This window comes from Staurois parvus, unplaced genomic scaffold (genome assembly GCF_062004578.1).
Source record: "Staurois parvus isolate SC_StPar_1 unplaced genomic scaffold, SC_StPar_1.0 ptg000061l, whole genome shotgun sequence".
NCBI lineage: Eukaryota > Metazoa > Chordata > Amphibia > Anura > Ranidae > Staurois > Staurois parvus.
In genome coordinates, this window is record NW_028317857.1 from 11751878 (window position 1) to 11775495 (window position 23618).

A 23618-nucleotide genomic window follows, 5' to 3' on the forward strand; every position below is an offset into this window, starting at 1 on the left:
TCAACGTTTAGATTGTTTTTGGTTTCTGTCATTTGGGATCAATTTTGATTGATTTTTTTATTTAATTTATATTTTCTTTTTACTAAGCATATGAACTCTTTTATTTACAAGTAAACATTTAAAGAATGCGTAAACCAAACATTTCATATTCCTGGTAAGTGCTTGCTGAAAAAATGTAGCAATGTCGAAGAAAGATGCATGTGCTTGAGGTGAGATGAATGGTTTCCCATGATTAAGATCCAAGGGGCGGAGTGGAACGTGTTGGGGAGTGGCCTGGCTGGAATCCAGGTTGAGGCTGCCATTCATCTCACCTCATGCGCATGGGTCTGCCTTTGATGTGTGGCTTATGGATGTTTCCTTTATTGCTGCAGCTTGGAGCTAGGACAAGCTCCCTATCCCAGCCAGCACTTACAGCGGTCTAGTTTAAACTTCTCAAAACGATGCAGCAGACTAGTCTATCTTGCTGATATTCTCAAACTGGTACTCAGTAGTTTGTATGGCCCCCACATGCTAGTATACATGCCGGACAACATTGGGGCAGGCTCCTGATGAGACGATGGAAGGTATCCTGGGGTATTTCCTCCCAGATCTGGATCAGGGCATTACTGAGCTCCTGGACAGTCTGAGGTGCAACCTGGTGGCGTTGGATGGACCAAAACATGATATCCCAGAGGTGTTCTATTTGAATTAGGTCAGGTGAGCGTGGGGGCCATTCATTAGTATCCAATTCCTTCATCCTCCAGGAACTGATTGCATACTCTCGCCACATGAGGCTGGGCATTGTCGTGCACCAGGAGGAACCCAGGACCCACTGCACCAGCGTAGGGTCTGACAATGGGTCCAAGGATTTCATCCCGATACCTAATGGCAGGGTGCCATTGTCTAGCCTGTAGAGGTCTGTGCGTTCCTCCATGGATATGCCTCCCCAGACCATCACTGACCTACCACCAAAATGGTCATTCTGAACGATGTTACAGGCAGCATAACATTCTCCACGGCTTCTCCAGATCCTTTCACGTCTGTCACATGTGCTCAGAGTTAACCTCCTCTCATCTGTGAAAAGCACAGGGTGTAAGTGGTGGACCTGTGAATTTTGGTGTTCAATGGCAAATGCCAGTCATGCTCTATGGTGCCGGGCAGTGAGCACAGGGCCCACTAGAGGACATTGGGCCCTCAGGCCATCCTCATGAAGTCTGTTTCTGATTGGTCAGAGACATTCACACCAGTAGTCTGCTGGAGGTCATTTTGTAGGGCTCTGACAGTGCTCATCCTGTTCCTCCTTGCACAAAGGAGCAGATACCGGTCCTGCTGATGGGTTAAGAACCTTCTACGGCCATGTCCAGCTCTCCTAGAGTAACTGCCTGTCTCCTGGAATCTCCTCCATGCTCTTGAGACTGTGCTGGGAGACACCGCAAACCTTCTGTCAATGGCACATATTGATGTGCCATCCTGGAGGAGTTGGACTGCCTGTGCAACCTCTGTAGGATCCAGGTATCACCTCATGCTACCAGTAGTGACACTGACCCTAGCCAAAACTAGTGAAAAACAGTCAGAAGAGATGAGTAGGGGAAAAAAATGTCAGTGGCCTCTACCTGTAAAACCATTCCTGTTTTGGGGGTTGTCTCATTGTTGCCCATCTAGTGCACCTGTTGTTAATGTCATTAACACCAAAGCAGCTGAAACTGATTAACAACCCCCTCTGCTACTTAACTGACCAGATCAATATCCCAGGAGTTTAATTGACTTGATGCTAGACTTTGATTAAAGGGTGTTCCTTTAATTTTTTTCGAGCAGTGCATATATATATATATATATATACACACACATATATGTACACATTACGTTCACATACGGTGCCTTGAAAAAATATTCATACCCCTTGAAATTTTCTACATTGTTTCATGTTACAACCAAGAACGTAAATGGATTTTAATGTGATAGACCAACACAAAGTGGTGCATTATTGGGAAGTGGAAGAAAGATGATAAATAGTTTTCACATTTTTTAACAAATAAATATCTGAAAAGTGTGGCGTGGAAATTAGTATGTGATTTTACATTTAGGGCCAGTTCACACTATAGAAACATAATCCAGATGCGTTCCAGATGAGCTTCTGCATGCACTGTTTTGATGCATTCTAGTGCAATTTTGATGTGTTCCAGTTCATTTTTCCCCTCTCTTTTTCTTTAATTTAAATAGAGACATTTTCATTACAGTACGTTTAGTGCGCTCCAGTGAGTTTTTTAATGCTTTTTCCTGCATTCCAGTACAGTTCGGTGCAGAAAAAATGCAGCCTGTTCTACTTTATTTCTGTACCTGGAACACACTGGAACTGCAAGCACTGATGTGAACTATGACATTGACAACCATATAACCTACTTTCTGTGCGTTTTAGATGCAGAAAAAAGCAACTGAAACGCATGTAGTGTGAACTGTCCCTTAGACCAAAGAAACACTTGGAGTGCAGCAGAGAAAACAAAAAATCCAGTCCCTTCCCTGTGCTATGTGGCAGGGTTGTGTAAAGCTCAAGACTGGATGGATAGAAACTGAATTCCTTTAGCAATACAAATAGCTACCAGACATGTATTTTATCTGTGTATTTTGCGGTTTGCCTGGTGTCCAGCTTTAATTGTGTCAATTCCTTTAAATTGAAAATAAGCTGTAGCAACTCTCTTGTCTACAGTACACTAATTTATTAGAAACAGTTATAAAACAGGATTAATAAATCTATCACCGTGCAGCATTATCATTGAGTTTCCATTACAAATGGTACTATGGTACTATTTTTAAATTCAGAATGACTGTCCTGATTGTCAGATTCTTCCTGCTGAGCTCCATGGTTATAATTTTCTTAAAAAATTCAATGTGATTTTCCTCCTTGGACAGAACTAGGAGGAATTTAATAATAGAGTATGGTAAAATATACTATAGACCTGGAAGAGGATTTTAAAGCAAAGCTAGACTGTATCTTTAAAATGGTCCTGAGCTGTAAACATGTGTCATAATCTGTACTGCCATAATCAATTCAAACTGCTTTCAATTTGACAATTTACCATGTTAAACATTCCCCAAATTAAAGGATGAGTTTACCTTTTAGACAAAAATAATTACATCCACATTTTTTTGCAGGTAAAAAAATGTGCATTTATTATTTTCATCTGCAGGAGTCTGGAAAGCATTGCATCAGCAATCAGTAGATTGCTGATGCCATGCAGGTCTCCTGCAGACCTGTCAGAATATCTGCTTGCCATACGGGATGGATGGTCAAGCACATATTCTGACAGGAAGCTTCAGTGAACTACCACAGCGCCGTGGTAGTTCATTGAAAGCTACAAGCACACAGCCGCTAAGGCAGCCAGGACTTGTAGGCACTAAATGACAGAACTCTGTGAAAGAGTGACGTTGTCATGTGGGTGGAGCCCGACACAGCCATGCTGTTTTCAAATCCAAAATATAGTACGGGGAGAGGTTTACCCCCACTATCTGTCAGAGGGCGGGTGGTGGCTGCAGCTATGAGAACATGTTACATGTTCTACCCTAAAAACGGGTGGGAACATGTTATGTTCCCAAAGGTGAATTTATCCTTTAACTTTGTGGTCCATTTGTTAATCTGTAACTGTTTTGTATAAATTGAATGAGCCAAGCAGTGTGCATCCAAAATCACAGGTAGAAAAAATATTTTTAAATAAAAATGATAGCACCAGAAAAGTGAATATTTTTCATAGCCCAGACATAGCTTTGGAAATGTGCTTTATTTAGTTTGGACATTACCACGTTCATATTCCCTGCACTGAACAACTATTTGTGGATGAAACACTTCAAAAAACAGCTATTTGGCACTCCATCAAGTGAGGAATTACCTTTAAATACTAGGCAGACATAGAAAAAGTGAACATTTGCTATCTTACAGAGAACATCTAGAAATGTTAAATGTTAACCCTGAAATTTTAACTCACAACACGAGATGTGAAGTGAGATTTGGTGAAGTCACCATAGTTCTGCTCACTATTCTTGCTGGAGAGGAAGCTATACCTTAGGGCCTGTAGTACAAAGATCTCCCTGCTTCGGCTATATTCATTTTCTGTTTATTTCTGAACCTCTGCTGCTGATGGAAGCATGAGGAAGAATGGCACTGGCTCTACCGAGATCACCACCTCCATACAGACACAGTGCATAACAAAGTAGTGGCGGGGAAAAAACTGCAGGGAGGAAATACCGGGGTCCAGTATTTTGACCTCTGTTTGTCTTTGTGGGCACAGTTTCACAGTACAGGTTCTCTTTGAAGCTATGCCCAAATTTAGAGAACTAAATCTTTAGGGGTGCCACATTATGCCCACTGAAGGCAACACTGACCTAATTCCAGAAAAGATTATGACACTTAGGAATTTAACATATTAGTAAAAATTGCAATTTACAATATCTAATCCCAGGAAGTGCCCAATAAACATTTCCAAATGTATTTAGCTGCAAAATGAAGTAGAGAACAGTAACATCAAATGAAGAAAATTTGTTAGCGTATTTGTTTTTTCATTCCTAAACCAGGAGGCCCAAGAAAAGGAGTGAGAGGGTCGCATGTGGCCCATAAAACACCAGTTTGAAATGTCTGCTTTAGTCTAAATACATGAGCTTAGGAGGACCTGATCTCTGGAAACTTTGCCCAGGCAGAGGTTACAAAGGCAGGCAGAGGTTACAAAGACTAGTCATCAGCAATGCCAGTTGCCTCCTTGCAGCTGATATTTTCCCACTAATGATTTACCATGCCTTGTTCTGCACTGTGTCTCTATGTGACGACAGCCATTTTGGTAAAGGCAGGGCTTTGCTTCCTCATGTCAGAGCCTCCAGCATGGAGAACAGTGAGCAGAATTAGTGACATCAGAAAACAACAAATATTTTTCCAAATCTCTAAATACAGGGAAACCCTACCTTACCTTATCCATGCAGCATCCATGCAATGCATATTAGCACATCATAACATTGTCTTGCAGGGCAAATCTTTTTTTTTTTTTATTAACTGTACAACTGCTTTAACATGTATTGCATAAATGCAGCCTGCTCATTTGAAAGGGCTATTTAATGCAGCAATAATAGTTCTATTTTTTGTAACACAGCCCACCACTGTGCATTGTTGTGCGCTGCAATACACATCCATTGGCAAGGTGCGCTGAGGTTCTATTAAGAGTGTAAGGCGTCGTAGTACTCCAGTGTGCCAAGCAAGCATTTCAGTGTGTTCAGTAAGGGGAGGTACTTGATAGAAGAAACTTTGTCTCCTTGCAATTTGTATTGTACAATGCATCACATACACAGGACAGTGTATACTCTAGGTCTGCCTAGATGCTGGGCATGGATCTCGTTTATTGGCTAAAGATTGAAGACATTGGATGCATAAGAAGTGGCTGAGAAGGTGTCAGTGGCAGCAATGCAGCAGCTACAGGTATTGTGGAGCTGTCACTACTAACTACTTGATCTTTAAAATGTTTTACCCCCTTCATGACCAGGCCATTTTTTTGCTATTTAGCACTGCACTAATTTAACGGGTAATTGCGCAGTCATGCAAATCTGTACCCAAATTAAATTTATATAATTGTTTTCACACAAATTGAGCTTTCTTTTGGTGGTATTTGATCACCACTTTTTTTTTAAATTTTATAAATTAAAAAAAGACTAAAAATTTTGAAAAACACCCCAACATTTGTTACTTTCTGCTATAAAACATATCCAATAAAAAAAAAAAACTAAAAATCAAATTTTTTCATAAATTTAGGCCACAATGTATTTTGCCACATATCTTTGGTAAAAAAAATATATATATTGATTGGGTTGTGTGAACATTATAGTGTCTACAAACTATGGTATATTTACTAGAAAGTTTATTTTTTTTATACTTGTGGTGGCGGTGATCAGTTACTTATAGGAGGACTGTAATGGTGCTGCAGGCAATCTCACATTAACTGAAACTGACATCACCAGTGTCACTAGTACAGTGATCAGTGTAATAATACTATACACTGGCTGGGAAAGGGTTTACATCTAGGGATGATTTTAGGGTTAACTTGTGCTTTGCAGGGAGAAGAAAAACAGATTGTTCCCTCTGTACAGAGCCCTGTGTTGTTTGTCACTACAGGGCTCTGGGCTGTGACTGGACACAGTCAATCAGCAGGTCTCAGGTACGAATCATGGGCTGAAACTTGCTGACAAAATCCCTCTGTGTCCAAACACAACAGAAGATGGCTTGGGGGGCTGTGCATACGCCCTGAACCTTCAACCAGAATGCAAGTGTACAATCCAAATGCATACCTTCCTGTCTTAAAAATGGCTGTGTGTATGTGTGGGTGCTGCAGTGACCGTCAGCTGGAACCAAACAGAATCAGCAAGGGAGAATGTCACCAGCACACCGAGGATCACCAATATGGGTCCAAAAGTTTTAATGAACGATCATATAGTTACAGCAAGGCATCATTTCGGATTCTCGCAGGACCCCCTCATAAGGCACATGACAACTGCCCCAGACGCTAAATGAATTTCTCTTCTTCACCCAGCAATCTGGAGGTATCCCTGAGCAGGGGATCCAGTTACTGTCCCTTTAAGGAGATGAACGGTCACAAGTATGGGCTAATCTGGTTTCCCACCAGAGAGCTCCTTACCCTATCCGCCCAAAGGGTGCAAGTGTACTCACTCAGATCCTCTCCTGTACTAATGGTGGGTTGGTGGCTGCTACCAGGCCTATCAGCTGGGCCACTCCTTCCAAGCATTCCCCCTTTCAAGCTCCAAGCCTGCAAGTCGGCCCAATCCCTCTGGGCCTCCTCCGAGCCTCCTTCCTGCAGTCTCACATCTTCCGCTCTTCCTATTTAACCCGACTCTACTCCTACTGGGCAGACTCTCTCATATTTAAAGGCCATTCTGACCCCTTGCCAAGCCTCCTGTTATAGATTAGTCAGAGCCCCTTGAATATGCAGATCAGCCACTCCTTATATCTGCCCACTGCTTCTAGAACTTTCTCCAAAGTCCTAGGCAGGGGGAAATCTCAGAGAGCTGATTCTGCAGAGCCTTCCACCACTGACAGAAATATGACTGCTCTGACTATTAAACTTGGGCTGCTATCCAACCCGTGTCTGAAAATTAGGGGTCTTGCTCCCCCTAGCTACCTAGCTTCCCAGGACGGCGCTACATAAACAATGAGAGAATGATAACTCCCAGGAGTCAGATTTAAAATGGGGGGGGGACGTTTTTTGAGCACACCATCAGTCTCTGGCAGTAATATGTTCTATTTTGTTAAGTGTATTCTACAGCTTCATTTTCACAAGCACAAGAAAGGAAAAACCTTAAGGACTTGATCTTGTTTTCTGTCTTAGAAAAAGGAAAATGGTCTTACAAAAATAAATAAGAAACATACACTTTCTAAGAGAATACTGAAACATATTATACAGATTATTTTATAGGGCTAATTTCATGATGTTGTACAAAAATAATGGTGTTGAGTAACCCATGTCAGCAATTAAGAAATCAAGGCTTGAGAGCTATATTTATAGTCATTGGTGGAAGCTGGTATTTAATTGGTCACTGCCAGGAGCGAACTGACAGCTCATGGGGCCCCCAGGCAGTAAAAGACCATGGGGCCACCTGTGTCCCCACCTACATACTGTGTTGTACTGATCACATTACATGTGTTGGTCACAGAATTTCTCTACACTATGTTCAAAATAAATGTTTAATAAGTTTAGAAAATAATGAAAAATAAGCTTACATTAAAGTGCAACATTTCCCAAATGAAAGTTTTAATAAAATAATACAATATAACAGGTGCAACAAATGTCCCTTTAGGGCCGCATGCTTTGTTTTGGGTCCCCCTAAGCTCTACATGGCCAGGCAACACGCATTTTCCACATCTTCACACACAAAGTCAGAAAAACAGTCCTTGAGCTTGTTTTTTTTTGTTTTTTTTATTAAGGGGTTAATAACTTGGATGGGGTCTAAGGGTATACGGGATGCCCAAGGAGCTGTAAAACTTGAGGACAACTTCCTAGTGACTGTACAAAAATATAGATCAAAATTAGCAACTGTCTCTTTAAGGAGCACTGAAGTTCCCTTGATATATCTACTCAGACCCTGGATGAATCTTTCCTGTACTGAGGGTAGCCCCGGGCAAGGGATTGCAACATCTGCCAATTAAAGTGTTACTAAACCCACAACAGTAAAATCAGTCTGTACATGCAGTAAAGCATGCTTGTCATACTCACTGTGGAACCTAAGGTGTTAACCCTGTGCATTGTGTAAAAAGGCTGTTTGATACTTTCTTCTCTGTCCCTCCTCTTGTTCAAATGACCACCTGATACGGACTGAACCCATGGTCACATGCACATGCTCAGTTTAGTGTGTATTGCTAAAGAGGTTTTTTTTTTTCTTGTGAGGGTGCATGTGATCAGCACAGGGCCAATCAGCACTGTCCAGACAAAGGGTCAGAGGTTTCACATCCTCCTAGAGCAGAAAGAAAACTCCTCCTACAAGCTTTAACCAGTGATCTGCTGAAGTCGAAAGACTGCTCTAACTGCTGATGAGAAAAGGTATTTAGCAGTTTATATTTATTAAAATAATTGCATTTCCATGTTCTGTGTACTGTGAGAGACTAGATATAATGAATGCAGGGTCCTGGGTTTAGTAACACTTAGGGGGCCTAGGGGGTTTAGTGCTCACACTGCCCTGTCCTGTTAGCTTGGTGGGTTGTAGTTGCTTTCAGGCCTTACGGTGGGCTGGCTCCTTCCTGGCTGACAGGTTGTCCTACCTAGAATACTTGGCACAGTGGAGATCCTTCAGTCCAGCAACCAGCCTGGAGGTAGGTTCCCTTCCCTGGGGCCTCCTCCCAGGCTCTACTCTCCAGCACCTTCCTTCAATCTATCTTTCACCCGACTCCACTGCTGCACAGGCTCCTCCATATTTAAGAGCTGCACTTCACCACCATGCCGGGCCTCATGCCTGGGATTGGCCAAATTCCCTTAAACATGCAAATCCAGGCCTCCTCTCCTCCTCCACCCCTCTTCCAGAAAGTTCTAGCAGGTTACAAAAGGGTGGAAGGGTTCCAGAAGCCCTGAGCTGTAGAGCCTCCCAGCCTGGATGTAGGTAACCTCTCTCTGCCTCACTCCCAGGCTGACTCCTCAGGCTTCTAGCAAGCTTCTTCCTCACAAAAAACCAAAACCCTATCTAGCTAAACCTAGAGGGCGCTACATTAATAAGGTAACAAAATATAGAACAATACATTTACACCGCAGAAAACACAACAAATCTCTTTCTATTAAATGTGAGCAGCAATTTCAACACATTACAAAAGTGCATCATAACTACTACTAGATTGTTGCTCTGTGACCCTGAACTAAGTCCCTGCTGTACCAGATTTTTGCCTGTCCCTCGTGCCTGAACTGTTGCCCTGTGACTCTGGACTAAGGTCCTGCTGTACCCAATTGCTTCCCTGTGCTTCTGGACTTATCCCTTCATGTGCACTCTTGCCAGCCTTTTATATTTCTGTTTGTCCCCCACTGTGTCAGGATTATTGCCTTGTGGCTTTCCCAAAACCACTCATGATCTCTACGTGTGCTCTGTTCTGCCTACACTTCCTTCACAACAGGTTTATTTTAAAGCACAAGTACATAGGGGGCTTTATAGAGCTTTTACCCTTTTCCTCCCATCCTAGTGTATCATGTACTTCAAGAGTGCATACCTTATCCACTGCCTTGAGTCATGAAACTACAGCAATAGGGGAGGAACTTTGTCCTTTTCATAAAAAAGGGCCATTGCATACATGAGTGAAGACTGAAAATACAGGTAGCATAATCAAGAATGTTATAACTTCATTGTGGCATTCATAGATGTTAATGTGACACCAGCCAGGGGTGACATCAGGTGGTTTAAAGAAGCCCATATGCTCATAATTCTTTACTAAAAGAACTCGTTCTTCAGATCACACCTTATCCAGTGTTTGGTGCCAAAAGGAAACTACCTTCAGCAACTCAGAGGAAATGCAAGCATGTAAACACATAGTACATCTTCACACAATTCTCTGTCCATGTTAAAAGCTCTTTCATTTCATTGCAAAACATTGCAGTTCAAAACAGTGAAGATCCTGTTTCACAAATCAGCATTTCAGCCCATGTTTAGCCTTTTGTTATCAGTAAAAAACAAATGGAGTGTCCGCACTGAGCAATGAGAAGATGGTAAAAAACAAGGTGGACCCGAAGGAGAGCTTCCACGGTATACAGTTTGTGCATTTTATTGTACAATATAAGAGACAACCCAGAGGGTAAAGGATAGGATTTCTGCACATAAACCTACTGTTCGTAAGAGGTTAATAGAACAGACCTTATTCAGTGCCTGGTGCCAAGATGAAACCACCTTCTGCTATTCAGAGGAACCTCAAACATGCAAAACATAATACATCCACACACGTCTTTGTATGTAGCACTACTCCCTTGGGTGTTGCTGATGAATTTGGGTTCTCCTATAGTCCTGCACTGCCAGTCCTTTAGCAATTTTCATACACCGTTCATCCTCAGACAAGAAATCAGGCCTTGAGCATTGGTTTTGTTTTTTCAATTAAGGGGATTTAACTTGGATGGGGTACAGGGGTGTATAAGATGCACAAGGGAACCAAAATCTTGAGGACAAACTTCCTGAACTATTCACAGCTTCTCCTTTAAGACACTCTCAGTCACTGTTGAATTGCTAGCCAGCAACTCCAGTTGTAGCACCCCAGACTCCAGATGAACTCTTCCACCCAGCAGTCTGTAGGTAATCTTTCCTTTTCCTGAACAGGGGATCTGGATCCTGTTCCCTTTAATGGGTGCACAGTCACTAGAAGGGAGCTAATCTGGTTTTCCACCAGAGTGCTCCTTCCCCAACTGCCCAGGGGGTGTAGTTGTACTCACTCAGGTTCTCTCCTGCACAGCTTGTGGATGGCTGCTGTTACCAGGCTTGTCAGCTGGATGGCTCCTTCCTACCACACAGGTGATCCTCTCCCAGGGACCAGTGAGTCCTGAGCAGGAGCGGACTGACCATTTGGAAACTCGGGTACTGCCCAAGGTCTCGGGTCAGTAGGGGGCCCCATGAGATGCCCCTGGTACCTTTTTCATAGGCTTTTTTGAGTTTGGGCAAGGACACAGGGGCCCCATGATCCCCTATTGCCCGGGGGCCCCATGAGTTGTCAGTCCGTGCCTGGTCCCGAGTTTTCCTTCTGTCCACTTCCAGGCTTGCAGGCAAGCCCCATCCCAGCAGGCCTCCTGGCAGCCTTCCTCCACCATACTCACATCTCTCTCACTCCAACTCCAATTCCACCACCACTCCTCCTCCTCTCCTCCTCTCTCAACTGAGTAGGTTCCAACACTTTTTAAGGAGTCCAGGCCCCTTCCGATCTCCTGTTGGCAATTGGCTGAGGTCCCTAAAGAAGTGCAGTAAACCACTCCTCAAAATCCCCCCATTGTCCACAAGGCCCTTCTACAAAAGCCTTGGGCAGGGGGAAATTCCAGAGAGGCTGACATGCAGCGTCTCCCACTCCTGACCCAATTTTGACCCCTCTGGCATTTGCACCTGAGCTGCTGACAGCTCCTGTCTAGCCATCAGAGATCTAACTAAGTGTAACTAGGAGGGTGTTACATGTATTAAAAGCTCTTTCAATTATTTGCAAAAACATGGCAATACAAAACAGTCAAGCTCTTATTTCACAGCATTGAAAGCATTTCTGCCCATGTCTAGCCCTTTGTCAAGCTAGGAGCAAACTGCTCACACAAACACAACCACCAAATATTTATATATTTCTCCAAAGGGAGAATCACAAAAAAGGGAGTATCTGCATTGACCAATGGGAAAACAACAAAGAGGTTGACCTGTTGGAAACTACTGTATATGTAAACTTACACATCTATCACTAATCAGTGATGGGATCAAAAACAGCCAATAAGTAACAATCTATAGCCTCATGAAAACATCACATGCTCTTTTGTAAAAAAAATAAAATCAGATGAGATGGGGCACATTCAGAGTAATGTGGCCATAGGCCACATTACTCTGAATGTGCCCCATTCAGAAATTTGGGGAAATGTTTTTGAACTCCTATTGGAGGAACACGTATATAACACGCGGTATATGTGCTGTGGCATGTGATACTAGTCTCATATATATTTTTAAGGAACCGCACTACTTTCTCAGCATTGAGCAATTTTTGGAAACCCAGATTTGGGTATATACATTGAAGTATACACGGACTGTAACAACTAGCCTGGACTTTATACATAAACCACCTGGTTCCCCACCCCCATATTCAACATTCTATATCAAGACCTGATCTTACTTCAAGTGAGGTGGAGTCTCCTTGATCTTGCGTATGGTAATATACAGTATATATATGTTTTACCCTTATTTAGTTTCATTCAGGTGTGCTGCTTGATATTCACGTTTTATATTTATACATCTTTAGAATCACTTTCTATTGTGGATTCACTTCCATCTGGGGTGGCTACCCAGGAAGGTCACATATCCATCCTTTCATGATGGTCAAGCTCATGAGAAGGTAATGGAACAATCAATGTACCTATTAATGTGGTTATTCTGTTACTGCACATGATAAGTGCATATATCCTGTTCATGTTTCCTCTACTATGATCTCCTTTTTGGTTTTCCATTTTAGGAAGTCATTCCGTCTATTGTGGTGGTTAACAAAAAAATGTTTTTGAAGAATGATCTCCCTATTCAGATATCGTGTGGAAAACATATGGAAATCTTTGATCATGTAGTTAGGAACTTCATTGCCTTATGTGGATTCCTGATTGCCGAATAATAACTAGACTTGGAGATGCCAAATGTTTTTAATTTTGTGATTTTATTACGACTTGTTCACCATGTCTATGTCTAACCTCTTTATGATCCATGAGATCAAATAAAGCTTTTTTGTAATTATTAACAAATGTTGTTATATTACTCCGCTTGGATTTTCAATTAACCACTTTGTGTGAGCAGTATTGCACCTGTCATACTGCTATTTTTTATGTTAAGTATTTTGGGTTTATAAATCCATACTTACTATAAGTGAGACGGAGATATGAACATGACACTGGTATGCGTGTCATGTTAGGTGGCTTCTTCCTTTTTGTTTGATATTACTTTCATTAACCTGCAAGAGCTGTTAGTCCTGAACTTCCAGCACTGAAACCTATAGCCCCGCTGGGAGTACTGAGATTACTGCTTGCTCAGCATCCCTGGCAGTCACAAAATGTCTTGAAATTCTTTTCACTGAATGCAATGTGCTCTGTGATTGGAGGAGGTTCAGATGAATGTCACAATCTCCCTTCCTTCAATCACAGAGCACCTTGCATTCATTTAAAAGAACATAAGGCATTTTGTAAATGGTGGGGATGTGAAGTGAGTGATCCGCAGTGATCTCAGTACTCCTGGATGAACTATAAGATTCACCACTGGAAGTTTAGTGCTTACAGCTCTGTGTGAGGTTAATGAAAGTAAAAGTTTTAAACAACAAAGTAGAAGTCAGACATGGGACAGACTACATTAGGGGTCATTAATTTTTAAAAGTACAAATGTATAAACAAAGATTTTGGCTGGAGTTCAGTTTTAACAGGATAAAGTTGGACAATTATCCCTCATAATGATTCTCACAGATCTTAGGCATTCTCACTTTACCACTTAAAAAGACTCTACCACTGTATACAATTGTATAAAAAAGCCACTCGTCCCTTCTCCGTTGCACTCCCAGAGACTAATTTCTCAATCATTGACCAGTTAGAAACATATTCATTTTTATTATATAGATCCAATGTATAATTTATATTTCCGGAAATAAGTAATATTAATAAAATGGATGAATTTACACAGTTCCCAACATTTAAAATGAATCACCTTATCTAAACTCATCATTCAGAGCATTGTTTCTGAGAAACTCAAAACACAATGGGGTTGATTTACTAAAACTGGAGAGTGCAAAATGTGGTGCAGCTCTGCATAGAAACCAATCAGCTTCCAGGTTTTATTGCCAAAGTGTAATTGAACAAGCTGAAGTTAGAAGCTGATTGGACATCCTGAGGCAACATTGATCTACAAACTGAAGGCAGGAAGGGGTTATCATTGATAACCAAAAAGAAAAATGAAATGTGGTAAAAGAAAATTACTTTATTCTTACTGTAATTTGACCACCAAACTGCTAAATAAAGAATGACTAGGCATATTTCTTAGCCAATTACAATAAATCAATCTTTTGCTCTTCTTATAGTAATTTTTCACCCAATCATCATCATTTATGTATACCAAAAATAAATAAAAATATAATAAGAAGCTCTTGCCTGCTTATTATTCCTACATAGATGAGAGATAATACAAAAATAACCTGCCTGCACAATAAATCGCAATTACACAATCATCATCAACTGACCCTGCTTCCTGGAAACAGTCCTGAGTTTTGAAAATTTGTCCTTGGAATTTTTGTTCATGGAAATATGGAAAGCTGGCTGTACGTTAGTAGAATTTCATCCAACATTTTTCATTTTAAGAAAGCCCGTTTTTTTTTTTCTAATCACTAGTGGAGCTGAATCTGCAATCAAATTCAACTGCAGTGACAAAAAAATCTGCAGGATGGAAACATTTTCTCTAACAAATTTTCTAACAGCATATATGGTTTTTGTTTGGTAGTCTATTCTTTCCATAATTGAATGTTATAGTAAATAAAATATTAAAGTACTTTAGAATGACGTTCGTCACACCATCAAATTTACTAAGAATTTTTTAATGAGTTTTCATACCAAGTTTGCACTAAAGTTTATTTGAAAATCTACTAGTGTATGGCCAGCTTTAGTTTTTAAAGTTAACTAGCTATATCTACATCAGAAAATGTAATTTGTTTACATTGTAGATTCGGTTCTTGCCATGAATTAGTGCTTATCTGGACTTTGTAAGTTAAATATTGTCTAACAATATTTAAGCAAAAGACTATTTCTATGACAATTTAATACCTTATAATTTAATATATTAGGGTTGATTTACTAAAACTGTATAGTGCAAAATCTGGTACAGCTGTGCATGGTAGCCAATCAGCTTCTAACTTCAGCTTGTTCATTTTAAGCTTTGCAAAAGAAATCGGGAAGCTGATTTCTGGTTTCTGTGCAGAGCTGTACCAGATTTTTCACTCTCCAGTTTAAGTAAATCAACCTCAGTGATCACATACAGGCTAGAAGCTTGGTTTGCAAAATCAGCCTTCAGCCTGCAGATGACAATGTAGATGTCACTGCAGCCTGACAATGGCAATGTGCCTCTGTGTTTATACTGTTTGTCAGATACTGTGATTGTCATAGTCAAATTAACTAATCCATACTGATGTTGCTTTATTTCACTTGGGCATCTAAGTTTCAATTACCCTGAATATAAAAGGCTTCTGGTAGGCATTTTCCCCATAGCTATACACAAAAAAGACTTTACAAATAACATTATTGCTTTAATTTCTTTTGTAGCACACTTTTATATTGTTTTAATATTTTTTTCTTTAAAAACAGAAGGCTACCTCCCACATGCTTTGATTTTAGACATACGTTAAATGAAAAAATTGGAAGATTGCTCTCTGGAGCTCTTACCTCTAAACCCGGCTGTCCTCTGCCTGATCAGCTTTTCCGTGCATTTTCTTTCTTCATCTTTTAGCTCTATTTGCAATTTACATTCTGGATGAAATCCATTTACCTTAAGATTAAAAATAAGTTCCTAGTTGTTACTTTGACATTGAAAGACACAATGAAATATTAGCAAATCAGTACTGATTTTTCATTTCTGAATAAAACTTGAATGTGTATTGTACTTTAAAAGGACCATTGCATACTGTATGAGTTAGGAGTGGACATGCTAAACACATAAAAAAAATTATATTTCCATTGTGGCATTCATAGATGTTACTGTGATACAAGTGGTTAAAATGAGACCCTTTTCCCATAATTCCTTACTAACAGTACAGTACTTGTTCTTCAGGAGAGCACACCTTATCCAGGTGCCAAAATCAGACCACCTTTGGCAACTCAGAGGAACCTCAAGCAAATATCTATATATCACTCCACCAATTACAACAAAGGGAGTGTCTGCACTGACCAATGAGAAGACAGCAAACAGTGTGGAACTGATGGAGAACTTTCACCACATCTGTTGTCCATGAAGTGTATTGTATATAGGAGAGAGAAGCCAAAAGGTAAAGATTCATAAAGGTAATATAGCAAATGGTTGCATTTAATTTTTGTTCAGGTATGGCATGCAGTTTCTCAGTTTCAGATGATTAATTTGAATCCACAGTTGAGACATTGACGTGATAGGGAAATGTATTTATTTATTACAGGTACTTACAGTATATAGCGCCATCAATTTACGCAGCGCTTTACATATATATTGTACATTCACATCAGTCCCGAACCTTCAAACGGCATACAATCTAAGGTCCCTAACTTACATTCATACATACACATACTAGGGCCAATTTAGAGAGGATCCAATTAACCTACCTGCGTGTCTTTGGAGTGTGGGAGGAAATCGGTGTACCCAGAGGAAACCCAGGCAGGCACATGGAGAACATGCAAACTCCAGGCAGGAGGTGCCGTGACTGGGATTTCAACCAACAACTCTAGTATTGCCAGGTGGAAATGCTAACCATGTAGCCACTGTGCTGCTAAATGGGTTTGGATAGTCTTCACTCCCATGGGTTTAACTGGGAGTATGAATTATCATGCATACAGCATACCTCTCAATTGTCCCTCTTTTGGAACCAAATCCCTCTTCCCGTCTTTGGTTTTTAGTTGTCCCCTATTTTGTAAGCCTCTATAATGATTGCAATATTTACCTACCAAAGGTTTCACACAAAGCTCTTTATTATCACATATGGTTTTAAAGCAGACCTTTACCCTGAAATTAAACTTTTCTGTTCTCCAACAGAAATCTCTCTCTCTTCTATTTGTTAGCTTATCTTTTATTTTCATTGTATTGTACAAGTTTCTGCATGCCCCCCCCCCCTTCTTTCTCGCCTAGACCAATGATGTGCAAAGATCCTGGTGCCTCCTAGGATACACATGTATGCTGTGTCTTATTTTAGAAAGTTGGGAGGTATGATAATGTAATTATTCGTCTGCATCCTTTTTGTGTTTTTTTTTTTTTTTTAATATCAATAAGGGGGTGTCTGCAGTGACAGTGGGATGAGGTCTTGTTTTTGACATGTTAATTGGGGTGTCTTTTGTAAAAATATGGGATATTTTATTTAAATTTGTTTTCATAATATTGTTTCTTTTACCTCTGGGAGCAGTGTGACCCTTTTTAGAAAGATAACTGTCAAATTTTAATTTTAAAGTGGTTCTAAAGGTTCATGATTTTTTAGTTAAAAAACCTTTTGTGTGCAGCATCCCCCCACCCCCCTAATACCTAAGCCCCTTCTCGATCCAACAATGTGCACTGGAGTCTCAGCTATCTCGGGACTCCCTCTTCTCATTGGCTGAGACAGAAATGGGAGTCAATGGCTCCCACTGCTTTCAATCACAGCCAGTGAGCCAATGAGGAGAGAGAGGGTTTGGTGCCAAGCCATGGCTCCGTGTGTGAATGGACACAGGGAGCAGTGGGTACCCCCATAGCAAGCTGCTTGCTGTGGGGGCACCCAACAGGAGGGAGGGGCCAGGAGAGCCTGTGGGGGATCCGAGAAGAAGAGGATCCGGGCTGCTCTATGCAAAACCTCTACACACAGCAGGTAAATATAGACATGTTTGTTATGTTTTCTGAAAAAAAAAAATAAGCCTTTAGAATCATTTTAATAGAGTTATTATTAATATTTTTAAAACCCAATAAAGAGGGTATTGCCTAGTCTTTTACTGCATTCTGGCTTGTGTGTCTATTTATTTAGTTATAAAGTAATTTGTTTTAAGTCTTGGGAGGACATATGGGGTGTATATGGGAGAACTTTAAAAAAAGGTAAATAAATAAAACTTTTTTTGCCCGTTTTATATTACAGAGGAGGGGAGGGATGGAGTAATTGTTAAGCAAAAAATGGATCCCAGGAAGCTGCAACATCTATGCAGACCTACTGGATCCCCATGATTAAGCTAAGAGGGGCGAAGTGAAATGTGTTTGGGGGAGTGGCCTGGCAGGAACCCAGGCTTAGACTGCCATTCATTTCCATACCAGCAGGTCTGCATAGATGTGCAGCTTCATGGGATCCATCCTTTGCTTAATAGTTGCTTGGAGCTAAGACAAGCTGCTTCCCTGGCCTGCACTCATAGTGGTGGACACAGGATTGCTTTCCCTTGTAGCTTAAGCGGCACACATTTTACATTACTGGTTCACAGGGGTGGAATAATGCGTGGTCATCTGCTGAGTCCATTTTAACACTACAGTCAAAACACAAGTATCATTCTGTAACTCAGGTTGAGGCTAGTCATCAGAGAGTGTATAGAGCCTGCTTACAGAAAAGAAAGAGGACAGTGCCTCTGCACAAATAAAAGTCCCCTTAAAAACAATTTATTCTCCTTGTTGTATAACACATATATACATGCCTATAAGCATTTTATTCTAGAATCCCTCCACTAACACATTGCAACAGTAGGATTTATTACAAAAATAAATAAAACACATTAAATTAAATTACCACATTAAATTACCAAAAGAAAGCTTTATCTGTCTAAAAAGGTATGTAAAATTCAGTTGGGTACAGTGTTGCATAAATGAATAATTGTCATTCAAAATGTGACAGCGCTGAAAACTGAAACATTTTCCTTGATTGAATGGGGGTGAAACAGTCTGGCATTCAAGTGGTTAAAGTGACACTGGACAAAATATATTCTATTCAAGTATGCATTCTTAAAGTGGAGGTCTAGTCAAATGTAAAAAATAAAAGTCAGCAGCTAGAAAATCTGTGGCTGCTGACTTTTAAAAAACATACATTCACCTGTCTCACAAACCAGCGGTGTGCTCACCACAGCCAGGTTCACTGGCCATCCTCGCTCCCCAGCGCCGGCATCTTCAGTGTGGGCACCCGGCTGCGACGGCTTATGGCTTCACAGCCAGGTGCCCACTGTGCATGCATGAGTAGTGCTACACTTTGTGAATGGTCCCGTAGTCACATGTCCCAGACTACGGGGAGGGAGGACAACTTCCGCTTCCAATCACCTAGGTGAAATGGGAGCGGGTACCTGTCAAAATTGGGTACCCCCCCGTTCCCCAAGGTTGCAATCCTTAATGAGGAGCGGGGAACGAAGCCCTCAAGCGGAACTACCCCATTTGGGTGGAGCTCTGCTTTAACTTAACAAAGTCCCATCTGTTGCTCTCGGCCTCCTCCACATCTCCATATTCATTTTTCTGCTGCTGTGGTCTGACTTCCTGTTAGAGGGTGCTTATGTTCGATCTCCATGGATACACTGTATGTAGGAAACCCTCTCCTGCACACCCCTGAGATGGACTATAAACAATGGGCTTTGTAGTGTACATAGAGCAGTGCACATAACTTCAACTAACGTGCACTGCTCGTTCCAAACAGAAGGCTGTAAGGGGGAGGTTCGGGGGCTCACAGAGGATGTTACAGAGGCAGAAAAACACAGCAAAAAATACTTTTATGAAAAATAGATTAGAGGGCCATTGAGCGGTGGATCTGTATTGATGATTTTTCAGGAATAAGAATATTTAGTGTCACTTTAAAGTGATTGTAAACCCTTACATATACCCATTGAAGGTCCTGGCCTCAGATGATACACAAAAATGAAACAAATCCTCCTACATAAGTTGTACCTGTCTATCTGCAGCCATCTCTTCTCTACATCAGTTCAAAGTTCAGAATTTATTCAGCTTGTCTGAGCTTTCAGAAAGCAGGGGGCGAGGAGCTGAAGCTACACTCAGTGAGGAACTTCTAAGAGCTGATTGGAGGGAAGGGACATCTCCCCCTTTATCAATCACAAGCTGTGTGCTGGAGCTCCCTCCCCTGTCACCTTTTAACCTCTTGATGTCAGGAAAACTTGTCAGAAGTTAGTCATGCTGATAAATTGAGGAAGGAGGCAGCAGACAGAAATGACACTTAGTGTTCTGAATTGAGAAGTGAATTGAAAGTACACACTATAGAGGGAAATGATATGTTCATAATTCATGTCTGAGGTTCACAATCACTTTAAGTTTATGCACATATCGTCACATCGATCATTCTCAGGGAAAATGTAGACACAGGTATTAGTTAGTGCCAGGGGCGGACTGACCATTTGGAAACTCTGGCACTGCCCGAGGGCCCGGGGTCAGTAGGGGGCCCCATGAGATGCCCCTGGTACCTTTTTCATAGGCTTTTTTCAGTTTGGGCAAGGACACAGGGGCCCCATGATCCTCTATTGCCCGGGGGTCCCATGAGTTGTCAGTCCGCCCCTGCTTAGTGTACGTTATTGAAACAAAGATCTTAAAAGATGTGCTATTTGGATATGCAACATGCACAGTAAATTACAGTAGTACCACATTCGCTATCTGTGACAACGTGTGTGGAAGTCCACAGTGCAAGCATACTATGCCAGTTAGTAAAACAGGTTCAGATATTAAAACTAATTTTACAAGCATATAGACCAGCGGTTCTCAACCTGGGGGTCGCGACCCCTTTGGGGGTCGAACGACCATTTCCCAGGGGTCGCCTAAGACCATCGGAAAACACATATTTCCGATGGTCTTAGGAACCGAGACACCGCTCCTCCGTCTCAGGCGATGTGTGGGCGGGATGATACGCTGCTCCTGTCACCTGGCCACACCTCCGGGATCGCTCAGCAGCTCCGCCTCCTCGCCGCTGATTGGCCACCGGAACTGTAGCTCAGGAGAGGCACACAGGCGGCCAAACACTGGCGAGGAGGTGGAGCTTGGAGAGGAGGAGCCGAGCGGCAGCGCGCGTACATCAAAGAAGATCGAGGGAGCTGCCGGAGCGAGTGAAGAGGAGAGCGGCCAGAGAAGGAAGACAGCTGACAGGTAAGTGAGAGAGCGAGCCCAGGCTGGAGCAGGGGTCAGCAAAGTAAGTATCATTGGTGTCAGTGGGAGGAATAGTGCCCCATCATTTGTGTCACTAATACCAACGATGGGGCACTATTCCTCCCCCCACTGACAGCAACGATGGGGCACTATTCCTCCCCCCACTGACACCAACGATGGGGCACTATTCCTCCCCCCACTGACACCAACGATGGGGCAGTATTCCTCCCCCCACTGACACCAACGATGGGGCACTATTCCTCCCCCCACTGACACCAACGATGGGGCACTATTCCTCCCCCCACTGACACCAACGATGGGGCACTATTCCTCCCCCCACTGACACCAATGATGGGGCACTATTCCTCCCCCCACTGACACCAACGATGGGGCACTATTTCCCCCCCCCTGACCCCAATGATGGGGCACTATTCCTCCCCCCACTGACACCAACGATGGGACACTATTTCCCCCCCCCCCGACCCCAATGATGGGGCACTATTCTCCCCTCCACCACACTGACATCAATGATGGGGCACTATTCCTCCCACTGATACCAATGATGGGGCACTATTCCTCCCACTGACACCAATGATGTGGCACTATTCCTCCCACTGACACCAGTGATGGGGCACTACTCCCACTGACACCAGTGATGGGACACTACTCCCCCCACTGCCACCAGTGATGGGGCACTATTCCTCCCACTGACACCAATGATGGGGCACTACTCCCCCCACTGACACCAATGATGGGGCACTACTCCCCCCACTGACACCAATGATGGGGCACTATTCCTCCCACTGACACCAATGATGTGGCACTATTCCTCCCACTGACACCAGTGATGGAGCACTACTCCTCCCACTGACACCAGTGATGGGGCACTACTCCCCCCACTGACACCAGTGATGGAGCATTATTCCTCCCACTGACACCAATGATGGGGCACTACTCCCCCCACTGACACCAATGATGGGGCACTACTCCTCCCACTGACACCAATGATGGGGCACTATTCCTCCCACTGACACCAATGATGGGGCACTATTCCTCCCACTGACTCCAACGATGGGGCACTATTCCTCCCACTGACACCAACGATGGGGCACTATTCCTCCCACTGACACCAACGATGGGGCACTATTCCTCCCACTGACACCAACGATGGGGCACTATTCCTCCCACTGACACCAACGATGGGGCACTATTCCTCCCACTGACACCAACGATGGGGCACTATTCCTCCCACTGATACCAACAATGGGGCACTATTCCTCCCACTGATACCAATGATGGGGCACTATTCCTCCCACTGACACCAACGATGGGGCACTATTCCTCCCACTGACACCAATGATGGGGCACTATTCCTCCCACTGACACCAACGATGGGGCACTATTCCTCCCACTGACACCAGTGATGGGGCACTATTCCTCCCACTGACACCAGTGATGGGGCACTATTCCTCCCACTGACACCAGTGATGGGGCACTATTCATCCCACTGACATCAGTGATGGGGCACTATTCCTCCCACTGATACCAACGATGGGGCACTATTCCTCCCACTGATACCAATGATGGGGCACTATTCATCCCACTGACATCAGTGATGGGGCACTATTCCTCCCACTGATACCAACGATGGGGCACTATTCATCCCACTGACATCAGTGATGGGGCACTACTCCTTCCACTGACACCAATGACATGGCACTACTCCTCCCACTGCAAAATTACAGTTATGAAGTAGCAACGAAAATAATTTTATGGTTGGGGGTCACCACAACATGAGGAACTGTATTAAGGGGTCGTGGCATTAGAAAGGTTGAGAATCACTGATATAGACTGTACCTTTGTTGTATTAAGAATATCGCAGCATAACACTATTTCCCCATAAAGAGAATTTAAACAGTTATCTCCAATTTGCGGCCCTAGGGCAAATGTGGCCCTTTGTTTGCCTTTATTCAGTCCATGGGGCATTATTCCATCCATTGACTCCAACAATGGGACACTTGATCTCTCTCAGACACCAACAATGGGGCAAATTCCTCTCAATGACACCAGTGATGGGGCACTATTGCTCCCACTGACACCAACGATGGGGCACAATTCCACCTACATACTCCAACATTGGGGCACAATTCTTCCCACTGACACCAGCATTGGAGCACTATTCCTGCCACTGACACCAATGATAAGGCACTATTCCTTCCACTAACACCAACAACGGGGCACTATTTCCCCCCAATATAAATCATGGGGCATTGTTTACTTCCATTGATTCCAGAGTACTTTCTATTCTCACTTGCCACTGTACAGCCCTCCTAAAGTCTGAAGGATAGCAAACTGGCCCATTGTTTAGAAAGTTTGGGGACCCCTGATTTAAATTACAGTACATAAAAAAAAAAGTAAACCACATTTATAACATCTCTGAAATACATGAACATGCCCTCATGTTTTGTCTCATTAAAATGCTGCAAGTATAGAAAAATACCTGGTGATCATGCCACAAATCCTGCCGGCTCCTAACTTCCTGTAGTAAGCTGATAATACTGCCTCTGGTGCACTCTAATTTTGAGCAGTATTATAAACCCTGCCTGAGATCTCTGCTGGATTACAGAGCACCTTCTCATTATGTTACA

At 42.6% G+C, this 23618-nt stretch overlaps 1 protein-coding gene across 1 annotated transcript in view; it reads right to left on the bottom strand.

Annotated features, from left to right (window-relative positions):
• The window catches only part of VIPR2 (vasoactive intestinal peptide receptor 2), a 101909-nt gene that overhangs the window by 63376 nt on the left and 14915 nt on the right, over positions 1 to 23618 (bottom strand). Inside the window, exon 2 of the mRNA XM_089668735.1 lies at positions 15609 to 15711. Within this exon, the coding sequence (XP_089524861.1) occupies positions 15609 to 15711 (103 nt within the window). The remainder of the gene's footprint in view (positions 1 to 15608; positions 15712 to 23618) is intronic.